Below are 12,196 nucleotides of genomic sequence, written 5' to 3' on the forward strand. Positions count from 1 at the left end.
TTGGTATCAGATTATGTGCTGGTTTGAAATACTGGCCTCATAAAATAAGTTGGGAGTTGTTCCTTCCTATTCTTTTTTTTTCTGAAAGTGTTTGTGAAGAGTTGATATTTTTCTTTAAATGTTTGTTGGAATTCAGTGAGGAAGCCATCTGGGCCTGGATGTTTCTTGTTGGCAGTATTTTGACTGTTAATTAAGTCTCTTCACTTGTCATAGGTTTGTTCAGGTTATCTGTTCTTCTTGAGATCATTTCAGTAGCTTATGTGTCTCTTAAGAATTTGTCCATTTTGTCTTGAGTTATCTAGTTTGTTGGTATGCAGTTGCTCATAGTAGTCCTTTATAACCCTTTTAAAATTTTTGTAAGGTTGGCACTCATGTCCTCTCTTTTTTTCTGATTCTAGTAATTTGAATCCTATCTCTTTTTTTCTCAGTTTCTCTAAAGGTTTGTCAATTTTGTTGCTCTTTTCAGAGAACTACCTTTTGGTTCCATTGATTTTTCTTTAATTTTCTGTTCTCTATTTTAATAACCTTTGCTCTAATATTATTTCCTTCCTCCTTCTTGCTTTACGTTTAGTTTGTTCTTCCGTTTTCTTATGTTGTGTCTTCATTTTTATTAATCTCAAAGTATTTTTTGATTGTTGTTTTGATTTCTTCTTTGATCTATTGGTTATTTAAGAGTATGGTGTTTCATTTTTACATGCTTGTGCATTTCCCAAACTTCTAAATTTCTTTCCATTGTGGTCAGGGGTATGCTTTGTATTATTCCTGTCCTCTCAAATGTATCAAGGTTTATTTCATGCCCTATGGTATGGTCTCTCCTGGAGAATATTAGGTCATTGTTAACGCTAAGATCAATTCATTGTGGGAAAAAAAACTAAGTGATTTTTTTTTTAAATGTGTTTCAGATTGTTGTTATAATGAGAGGATTACCAGGCAGTGGAAAGACACATGTTGCAAAACTTATTCGAGTGAGTATGGAAAAGTGAAAGCATCACTTGCTTTTGTTAGCCACTTGCCTTCTTAACAAGCAGCGTGATGTTGACACAGGTATTTCCTGTTTGTTCTGCTCTAGTTGGCCCATCTGGTAGGTACTGTCTCATTTTGATCTGCTTAGGCAGATACTTTTGCCCCAGCTTGATTTGAAACCATAAGAAGATTGCATGGTATTTAGCCATAAGAAAAAACTTTGTGCACATTTATTAATTTATTCCATAAATTCTCTTTAACTTTCTTGAATATCTGATTTTTAGGATAAGGAGGTAGAATTTGGAGGACCTGCACCCAGAGTTCTAAGCCTGGATGATTACTTCATCACTGAAGTAGAAAAAGAAGAAAAAGATCCAGATTCTGGAAAGAAAGTGAAAAAGAAGGTATGGTATATTCCTCTCAGATTACATCCTAATTCATAAATAGTATTGAAAGCATGTTCAGAGAGAAATTATTGACTTTTTTGAACACAAACTTTAGTGCTCAGGTGTGAAGGAAAAGACTACACATGAGAAAGAAGGAAAGTTGTCTTTATCCAAATGCTAACCAGGGAAGAGATTTAAGGTGATTCTTGCTTTTACTAACTGTGTATCTCTTTTGTGGGGAATCTTAGGTAATGGAATATGAATATGAAGCTGAGATGGAGGAAACCTACCGTACCAGCATGTTCAAAACTTTCAAAAAGACTCTGGATGATGGTTTTTTCCCTTTCATCATCCTGGACGCCATCAATGACAGAGTTAGACATTTTGACCAGTTTTGGAGTGCAGCAAAAACCAAGGGGTTTGAGGTATAGATTTAAAAGAACTTCAGAGTATTTTGTATTATCAAGTAAGCCTTGCATTTGTTTGCTTAATCATTATTCATTTCTTCTTAGGTATATTTGGCTGAAATGAGTGCAGATAACCAGACTTGTGGCAAGAGGAATATTCATGGACGAAAGCTTAAAGAAATAAATAAGGTGACTATTATTATTATTATTATTTTTAAGAAAACATAGAGGGCATAGCATGGTCTCTTGGTCTTTCTTTGAGTAGCTTCCAGAGATAACTTGAGCTCCTGAATCTCTCAATTAGATGGCTGATCACTGGGAAGCTGCACCTCGCCATATGATGCGTCTGGACATTCGTTCTTTGTTGCAAGATGCCGCTATTGAAGAGGTGAGTGTCCTTTGGCTCAAAAGCAGCGCAGAAGCCACCTTTTCCTCCACCGTTTTTACTTTGAAAAAATTTTAAATTACAGAAAAGCTGCATGGTTAGTATAAGAACACCTGCATGACTTTCATTGAGATTCACTGATTGTTAATATTTTGTTACATTTTTCTCTTAGATTTCTTCTGTTTCTTCTTGTTGTTACTGTTAGTACTATTCCTATTACTGTGAAACCATTTGAGAGTAAAAATGCAGACCTCGTAAACCCTTATCCCCTAAATATTTCAGAAGATACCTCCCAAGAGCAAGGGCATTCTCTTACAGAAGTAGAAATCTCAGTTAGCAAATTCAAGAAATTTAACATTTGATAAGATCCTGTATTAGGTAATATAAATTTCCTGAATTCTTTCATGTACAGACCATATTCATATTTTGCCAGTTGTTTCTGTAATGTGCTGTATAGCAGTTTCTTAAAATCCAGGACCCAATCCTTTAAAAAATGGTTGCTCAACTATGTCACAGTCATGAAAGACAAAGAAGCATATTGGTCAGTTAACTGTTTTGTTAGCTCCCCTCATTGTGGGTTTGTCATGATTAGCTTTAGGTTAAACGTTAGCAGGAATGCTACATAAGTGACGTGATGCATCATATCAGGAGTCATATGATGTCAACTTATTTTGTTATTGTTGATTAAAATGTTGATCACTTGGTTTTGTGATATCTTCAAAGTTTTCTACATTTTTCTCTTTGTAATAAGTGATCTGTAGGGAGATACTTTGAAACTGTTAATATCCTGTTCCCTGACAGATTTTCATAGATTGATAATTCTTATCTAAATCTATTATTTGTTTGTTGAAATAAATCTTTATCATGGAAAAGGAGAGATCTTTCTCTTTTAATCAGTTATATACCTCTGCTTTATTTGACTTCTTCCTGTGAATGAGAGTTATCGATACTCAGTGTTTCCACTGTATTTTTATGTGTTTTTGCCTCTCATGCCACTTGTCAACCCATTTCCTTCTGACTCCTGTCCCAGCCATTCTCTAGAGACTGTCTCACCTGAGAGTTCCATGACAATGAACACGTCTCACTTCCCCTGTTGTGTAATTTTGCAGCCACATGTGACTATGTCCACCTTCTTGAAAACATTTTTTCTCCACTTCTGTGAGTCTGCCCTCTCCTGATTTTCTTCTTGCATCTCAGGTCATGATGCAAGTCTCCTTTTCAGTCTCCTTTCCTGGCTTCTCTTGCTATCCAGTCCGTAAATGTTGAAATTCTTTAGAGCTTTCAGTCTGCACATTCTGTATAGTCTTTCTGGTACCTTGAATTGCCACTTATATGCCCTTAATATTGTAAAGCTTGGAATGAATTTTATCAGTATCTTAACAGTAAGTGGGTGATTTTTACAATTCTACTATTATTTTCCAAATTTTGTACCAAAATTTGTACCAGAATTACTATTACCTTAAAATACGTCAAACTCAATCTATTCAATGTGTAATTCATCCAAACCTGTTCCTTTTCTAATAATCTCTTTTTTAGTAGCTAGACCCATCAATCACTTAGTTGCTTAAACCCTGACATTTTTACTCTCCATTATTTTTGACTCCCTTTATATCGCTGTTTGACTCTATCCTTCCACCATGTAGTCAGTCTATACAGACTAAGCTTTTGTCAGTTTTATCTTATAAATACTTCTGTAGTCTATCTACTCTCTACTTGCATTACTACTATTCTGGGCCAAGCTCTCATCATGACTTTTTACTATACTCTTTCTTACATTTTGAGGTTTGAATTATACATGTTTTATGTGATTGAAAAAATACTTGCTAAAGGTTTTCAAAAGAAATCTAGTAATCTATAGTCATTCAGAACAGATAACCATCAACTTAGATCATTATATTCAACTTCACAGGGAATTATGAAGATAGATAGATATCCCAGGAAAATGAAAGGCAGGAATATCATGTTGTCTGTCAGTTCTGTTTCAAAGTGTAGGGTATTAGAAATTTCTTAGTATGTAACTGTGAGTCTGTGCATCTTGCTCTGGGCAGCTGTGCTCGTTTCAGATCTCAGTGAGGGGCTCAACATTTTCGGGAATGTTAACTCAGTCTACTTTATGTGTGATGATTGTGGTGCTGTAGGTGGAGATGGAAGATTTTGATGCAAATATTGAAGAACAGAAGGATGAAAAGAAAGATGCAGAGGAAGAGGAAAGCGAACTGGTAGGAGACAGAACAACCACTTTGAACAAAGTGTCTCTTTATTAAAATTCTTAAGGGTTTAAATTCATCTCTGTGGTCAGATTACTATTGTTGATATGCACCTTAATGGTAAAAGTTTCCAGAATCATCTTCACGGAGACTTTTGGATACTTTTTATTTTTACCCCGACCAAAGGAAAAGAACCCTCTACTGTGTTGTTAACAAGAAAATTTTAAGAATGCTAAGAAACGTACCCTTGTATTCACTCAACTATTTGTGGGTGGCTCTAGGGGAATATACTTTTTAAGAAAATCAATTACATATGAAAGAGCATTTTTACATTCCAGCAAATACATGGTACAGCCTATCCAACTTACGCATAATTGTCTCTTCTTTGCTATAAGAGCTCATAACTGAGTTTCTATAAACTGAGGCAGAAGAACTTATTGAATGAGGAGGCAGAGGGTTGCCACTGACTCCTGGATTTGTTCTTCCACATTTTATCCTATTAAGTGATGGGGAAAATGATTTGACTGTGTAGGCAATGCATTTTGCTTAGGCTAATTAAAGGCTTACGTAAGTGTGAATTCAGAATTCCCGTGTACCTGCTGTAAATGCTTTTGATCACACCTCTGTTGTGATGTCTGCCTTACCCTGTCATTCAAGAGTATGCGACTTCCAGACTTATGTTATTTTCAGTGTTTGCTAATGCGGTACAGAGATTAGCAATGCCTTGAAATAGTGTTGCTTTTTTAATTCAAAATATTATTTGTTTTATTTAATACTTCAGCCCTTGCTAAAGTTGCTTTTCTTATTCTTCTGAAAATGTACAAAGTGAGAACCCTGATTCTTCCCCCTAGAGAATACATGCTAAGAAGTGGTTTCATTAACCCATGTGTGTTATAGAGGACTCTGGATAGAAACTGTGTGTTTGCATAGAGATGGTGTCAACCTCTACATTCCTAGATTTCGTATGTGGATTAAAAAATAAGCTTTAAAGTTAATGGCATTTGAGTCTCAGTATGTTTTTTTTTTCCTTTAAACAAAGTCTTTTTATTTAATTAGATTGTATCTTAACATACATGACCTAAGGTGTAGGTAGAAAATTCACTTAAAGGTCCACGCTGTCCTGGAATATGGCTAATGACAAATTTAGTTACTTGCAGCGTGCGTACTAGAAAGTCATCATATGAGAAATCTATAATGTCAGCTCTCTGAAACTCTGTCTTCCTTTGTAGAGATTTCAGTTCAGAATATGGTTCATAACATCTAACTTGCTTAGGTGTAGGTCAAAACTTGGAACTTTTAATTGAATGTATTATTATTTTTTAAAGTGAAACACACTGTAATACAGTATTTTTTTCACCAGAAACATGGCATTGAAACTTTAGAACTCTACCCTGCTGAATTATCTCTTTTATTTCCAAGTAACCTAATGTTTCATAGAGTGAGAAAATGATTTAAGTTTTAAGGAAGAAAAGGGTAGTTCCAGCAGGGAGAGCTTAACGTACTCATTCTGCTTAACCTTTATGTTATAAAACTTCTCTTAACCTTTTTTCAAAATGCAGAATCCAGATCTCCTATTCTTGGGTTCTATTCCAGGAGTAAAAGATTCTTGGAAAATTTTAATAAAAGGGTTAAGAGCAAGTATCTTGTCATTCAGACCATTTTAATGGAATTTTCACTCAACTTTGTTTTCTGCTCTGTACTGATTACTACAGCTGTGTGAAATCCATGCTTTTCTTGGTCAAGAGACTCCTTTGGGGGGAATTATTGGTATGATATTTTGTCTTCTTTAATGCCTCAATGAACCTTGTAGCTATGACTCAGAATTTTAAAATATATTATTCTAGTGACACTAAAGGTTTTCAGATGATTTTTGAGATATAACAGTACAGATTCCATCAGTACCAAACTTTTAGCACCATCACTTCAACCTTTGTCTTCGTTTGTTCTTGAAAATGTATTTGAAAAGATAATATAACTTATAATCTGAAATTCTACCTGATTAGTTGAAGTTGAATTATTAGTCTGGCTTAAAGACTACAAATGTATAAAACCTGTTGATTTCCTGGAAGATTGATAATGCTCTAGTAAACTCTTACACAGAAGCTATTGTCATGAACTGTTCAACATACTTTCCAGCTTTACCTGTGTGTCAGTCTGTTCTATGAACCTCAGCATTCCCAGTAGTAGAAAGATACACTAATTCTTAAAAGAAGATGCTGACACCTTTGATGAATCTGTCCTATATAGTAAGTCCTATTATTAAAGTTCTGTCTGTAAAGATCTAATAGAGAAGAACAGAGTCCAAATGAAGTGAAACCTGTTTTACTTCAGTGACTTATATGGAAATTAATTATAAATCAGTGAATTATATGGAAAAGGCATACATTTGCTAGGCGAATAAACTGAAAGGCTTTACTGCATAGTTAAATAGGTACATTGGGAAATTTGCAAATCTTTGTAGGACTTTGAAATAAACCACTCAGTTATTTTACTAAATAAGACGTAAATTGCTTGTGGAGATTTCTGGTTTTTCATATAATAGAAAAAGTGTAATTTTTAAAAAACATCAGAAATAATAATCTAGCTTCCAATTGATGAAAAAGTAATACTTTGAAATAGATTCAGTAAAATTAGTCTTTTTAAGATCTAACTGGTAAATGGATTGAATCATTTTAAAATGAGGTTGAACTTAATAATGGTGTTCAGTGATTCCCAGTTTCCTCCTCTCTTCTATCTAAAATTACACTGGAATACAGAGTGACTGTCTTGAAGAATACTCCTTGGACCTCATGGCTACTATCACTTGATAATAGCAATTGTATTTGGAAATAACCTGGCTAGTATTATAAGTTTTCCGCTACTCTGAATGATGTTATTTAACTTAGTGACTACCATGCATTCTTACTGTATTTGCTATACAGCTGTTGTTCAGACTACAGTTGTGTGTCCCGAACCGTAGTTGCCTCAAAGCGCCTTCATGAGACTATTCTAAAGTGCCTGTCCTAAAATCTGGGTAGTGAAGTTTGTGAATTTGGTAATTCAGTTTCTTCAGAGATAATGAGACTGTTTTCCCTAAGGATATATTTATGAATAGTGAGTGGAAACTGAATCCGTTCCCAGTTGTAATGCTTTTCCAATTCAAAAGTGATATGCATGTATGTGTCTCTTTCTAACCCTTCGAGCTTCTCTCTGTGTACGATTTAGGGTTACATTCCGAAAAGCAAATGGGAGATGGACACATCTGAGGCAAAGCTAGGTGGGTATTTCCTTTTTCCTGTTTTTATATGTGATACCTGATGGTAATGGTCATAGATCTTTCTGCTGTAAGAAGAACAAATTCCCCCAAATCTCTGCTTAAACAAAGATTTTAGGCCTACCTTACTACATCCTCAGTCTGTTTTGCTGACTTTCATTTATATCTTGTGATAGAGTAAATGCAAATATGTGATAAATTTAGTAATAAAATATTGTCACTTCTAAAATCCATTCATTTATATTAATCAGAAATGTTGGTGTAGATGAGATTTCTACCTTTATAAAAGAATATTTAACTGAAGTTCAAAATTGAACTTGATTATGAATATTTTGAATAATAGTGGTAGTAAAAATAATAAATAATTGAAGTTTAAAAATTAATTAAAAGTTATTTTCTTTGTTTAATAAAAGTTTATAAGTGGGGGAGGTAGATATATAATTTAGGTTTTTGAGGAGCCTGGTGTGTAAGATTCCATTTAAATTTTCCTCCAGCTGGTCTTTAGTGAAGGTTGCAAGGTAAACTGGTGAAAATTATTGTTTAAATAAAAAATTGGAGTTGCTTAACGTGGGATTCTTTGTCAAGTAGAAAATCACATATATCTAGTGGATTTTCCACCAGTATTTCATAGTAATATTACAGAACTTTTTTAAATCTCACCTAAAGAGAACCATTTAATATGTTGATTAATATGTATTAGTAAATAATTTAAGCTGGTGATATAAGAAAAGATGGACCATGCTACTGTATGAAGTATGACTGTTGGTCTCTGCATTTCTCTTCTGTAATTATGCTGTAACCCCCGGAGCTGAAGTAACCATAGAAACATACCTTAAATTTATAGAACAATTTGAATAATTTAGCTGCTTCACTGTTTGGGATATACTGACTGTGTTTCTGACATCAGAGGGATGCATTTTATACACAGTTGCACAGACTGTGCCTTTTATTTTGCCCAGTTGATCATGTGAGCCATTGATGTTGACCAGATCTAATGTTAAAAGATAATTCTGTAAACAGTAGTATTACCGTATTGTTGGGATAGATGCTTTATTGCAAAGTCTAGAATTTTTTTCTAGTGTATGGAATGTGAAAATTTTATGTGGTTATTGACATATTCTTCCATTCATCCTTCCTCTGTGGGAAATCCATTTTAATAATAACCAACTATCTCCTTCCTTGAACTTTTGAAGCATTCGAAAGTACTTAAATGCAGTTAAGTATGTAGGAAAATAATAATCACAAATTAGTTTTAAATAATAATGCTTTAGATATGTTTGTTTTAACATTAGTTTAAATCTGAAGTTCTGTACTTATAGAATAACCTATAAGACTAAGATCATTTTCCTCTTTCCTGCTTCTCTTAAGTAGTGATTATCTTTTGGGGCAAAGAGAAATGGTAATTAAAGAGATATGGGAATTTTACAATGTTTTAGCTAAGCATATAATCTTTAAGAGGCCTTTGTAATACATTATCTAGGATAATGCTTCTTTTAACTTGAGCTGGTCCACACTCTTATTTTCCTTTCTAATATCTAAAGAGAAAGGAAAATGTAATTTAGTTATGATGATTATCCATATGACATTAATGGATTATCCATATGACACATGATAATATGACATTAATCTTGATATCACTTTCCAGAAAAAAATTCTGGCCTGTCTGCTATTTGCTTCTCAGAAAATACATTTAATACAAATTACTCCATTTTAGGTTTTTTTTTTTTTTTTTTGGCTGTGAAGCGTGTGGGATCTTAGCCCCCTGACCAGGGATCAGATCTGCACTGCCTGTGTTGGGAGCCCAAGTCTCAATCATTGGACTGCCAGAGAAGTCCCACAGATGCAGACCATTTTAAAGACAATTCCAGAAATAGAGTTGTTAAATAAACCATTTCAGTTAAAGGCACTGAAGATCTAGTAATGAATCTAGGAAATAAGTTCTTAAATGTTTGCAGCTGGCTTTTTGTTTGTGACAGTGATGTTCCATATAATGACTCGCCTCTTGCGCCACTTTGTTATCTTGAGAGTTAAATCATCTGTCGAGGAAGGAGTGTGAGCCTTCCTGAAAGTACTTCTTTGATATTGGTCCATGGAGCCAATTGAGAAGAAGAAGAGCCTGAAGCACGAGGCTCTGTTCTTTTATGTCACCTTCCTTACCATAACAAATTCAATAGATTTGACTACCAGGTACAACTTTATTTTTCTGAGTACTTTACCAACATTTCTTAAATATCTCTTGGTAACATGATTATGCTGGATGGACACATGTTGAGCTTTCGTAGTATCATGTATTGAGCTAGACAAGTTGAATCTATAACGGAGAAATGAATTGGTCAATGAGAAAATATTCACTTACTTGTAATCTTTCAAGCAGCTGTTAAATCTTATTGTTGAGTCTTGATCTGTGTTCATTAAGTATAGTATTCAGTTCAGCCTCTGTGTGTGTGTGTGTGAAAGCAGAAGCAGTGTGATTTTAGGAAAAATCAGAACTAGCCTGAGTTGCATCTGGCTTGGCTGTCATGGAGCTGTTGAAGACTGACTGTGACCCACTCTCAGTAGCACTTTCTTTTCCAGCTGGGACACAAGCACCTAAGGCAAGGGTGGGTGTTATATGCCACATCAAATGCTAGGATTCAGCATTCAAGCTGCTTAAATTCCACTGACATGATTTTGGTTTCTCAAACAGTGAAAAACCAAAAGCATACTTGAGACTGTTGTCATCCTAATTTGGGTTTCTTCATGTAGCTTACTTTTGCTTTCCTCATCTCACTGTCATTTGTCTCCGTTACTGAGTTACTGTGGACTGGCCTTCTACATGTCAGGCAGTTTCATCTCTTTCCAGTTGGAATGTGATTATTATTTTGTATAGGCATGTAACCCTTGTGTGTTCACCATGAGCAAATTTTCAGAAATATCATTTATGTTTAGAAAACGTATAGACGTATCTAAAATTCTTTTTCTGTTGTGCTATATATAATATACTGTTTTGAAGATATGGTAAAATTCTGCGACCTGCCGAGTTGGATATTTAAACTTTCATCTTCATCTTAAAACTTCATCTTTTGAAATTCAAACCTCTGAAAATCATTAGTATGAGTGTATTGGATACCAGTCGTCTTCTGTAACTAACAAATGCCCCAGATTCCTCTTCCTTCACCTTATGCCATACATCTGTGTGTGTGAGTTTCCAGGATGCCATGTGGAGGAGGTATGAACCTTTCTTCAGCTCCAAGAAGGAAACTTTAAACTTGTTGTGCACAATAAAATTTCAAATTAAACATTACAAACAAGGGTGTTCAGACTAGAAATACATGCTCTTCTGAACTTCCATATTGCAAATATGGAACCAGGAACTCCTGGTGTGTAACTCCTGTCATACACCCAGCATATGAGGAAGAGTTCTTGTAGTTTTCACATTGTCCTTCTGTAATTGCTGCCTGACCATGTTCTGTTCTTGGAATTGAAATATGAAATTTTCCTTTGAAGTATGTTAATGTCGAAGTTGCTCTTATTAAGTTTGGAAATCCTTTGATGTTTGTTCAATAAGTGTTGGAGCGGCTGATACTTTATACTATTCAACTGAGAACAGTTTTACTGTTTGTGGGGCTTCGTTGGTTTTTCTAATACCATATTCTATGTCCCTGTGCAATCAAGGTGTCACCTGTAAGATCTTGTGTAATATGGCTTGTCCTATACATGTAGGTTAGAGCCCCTTGGTATAGCATGTGATTTACAGAGGAGGTTAGAAGACTGTTTCTGTTGCATTCATCCATGTTAAAAATTTGCCAAAGTGATATGATAAAAATTTCTTGAGTTTTGTAAAGTGTTGTAGTTTGCCTTGCTGATTTTTCAATAATATTGCTTTTATGGGGGTGGGGCTTAGGAAATAAAAGCTTTGACAAGTATACAAAATCTTACTGGTTTTTGAGATCTGTATGGTATGCACAATTAGTTGTGTGTGTAACTTTTACATTTGAAGCGTAAACTCACCTTGCCTTCTGCTTCCATTGTACTTTTATTTAAGGTTCTGTCTGCCTTGATGCCTAAAAAGTTTCTATTATATATACTCTTCACCATTATGGAGTTAAATGGAGTGTGGTTATTGTATGTTTCTGAAGTGTGTAGCTTTTCCTTTATTGACCTACTTAATAATAGTGTATTTTTATAACTGTAGATGATCCAAAAGTTTAGTGCTTCAGTGTAGTTTATATATATATATATATGTACATATATATGTGTGTGTGTGTATATATATATATATATATATATATAAAACTCATAATATTTCACATGTAGAATTCAAGATCACAACTAACAACCAATAAAAAAGACCATACACATTTCCATCATGTGTTCTTGAAGACACCTAAACTCATATCTCATAATTTCTGAATCAGCAATCCCTGTTAATTTAATTGATTTAAGTTTGGGACCTTTGGAAAGCCTCTCAGATTGAGGATTCAGAAAGAAAATTCAGATCCAGCCACTTTGGCTGACTAGCCCTCAACCTCAGAATAGTCAGCAGCACTTTAAAGTATAACCAAAGAAAGTGGTGGTTTGTATGATTGACTTACCCGTAAACATTAACTTATGGC

At 34.4% G+C, this 12,196-nt stretch overlaps 1 protein-coding gene across 2 annotated transcripts in view; it reads left to right on the forward strand.

The window, feature by feature from the left end:
* YLPM1 (YLP motif containing 1) overlaps window positions 1–12,196 on the forward strand; it is a 63,386-nt gene that overhangs the window by 45,021 nt on the left and 6,169 nt on the right. Inside the window, exons 12-18 of one of the 2 annotated variants that reach the window (XM_020906909.2) lie at window positions 903–965; window positions 1,248–1,367; window positions 1,598–1,774; window positions 1,862–1,945; window positions 2,061–2,144; window positions 4,280–4,360; window positions 7,553–7,604. In XM_020906909.2, coding sequence (XP_020762568.2) covers window positions 903–965; window positions 1,248–1,367; window positions 1,598–1,774; window positions 1,862–1,945; window positions 2,061–2,144; window positions 4,280–4,360; window positions 7,553–7,604 — 661 coding nt within the window. The remainder of the gene's footprint in view (window positions 1–902; window positions 966–1,247; window positions 1,368–1,597; window positions 1,775–1,861; window positions 1,946–2,060; window positions 2,145–4,279; window positions 4,361–7,552; window positions 7,605–12,196) is intronic. The other variant, XM_070469634.1, reaches the window with a different exon arrangement.

Source organism: Odocoileus virginianus, chromosome 6 (assembly GCF_023699985.2).
Source record: "Odocoileus virginianus isolate 20LAN1187 ecotype Illinois chromosome 6, Ovbor_1.2, whole genome shotgun sequence".
Lineage (NCBI taxonomy): Eukaryota > Metazoa > Chordata > Mammalia > Artiodactyla > Cervidae > Odocoileus > Odocoileus virginianus.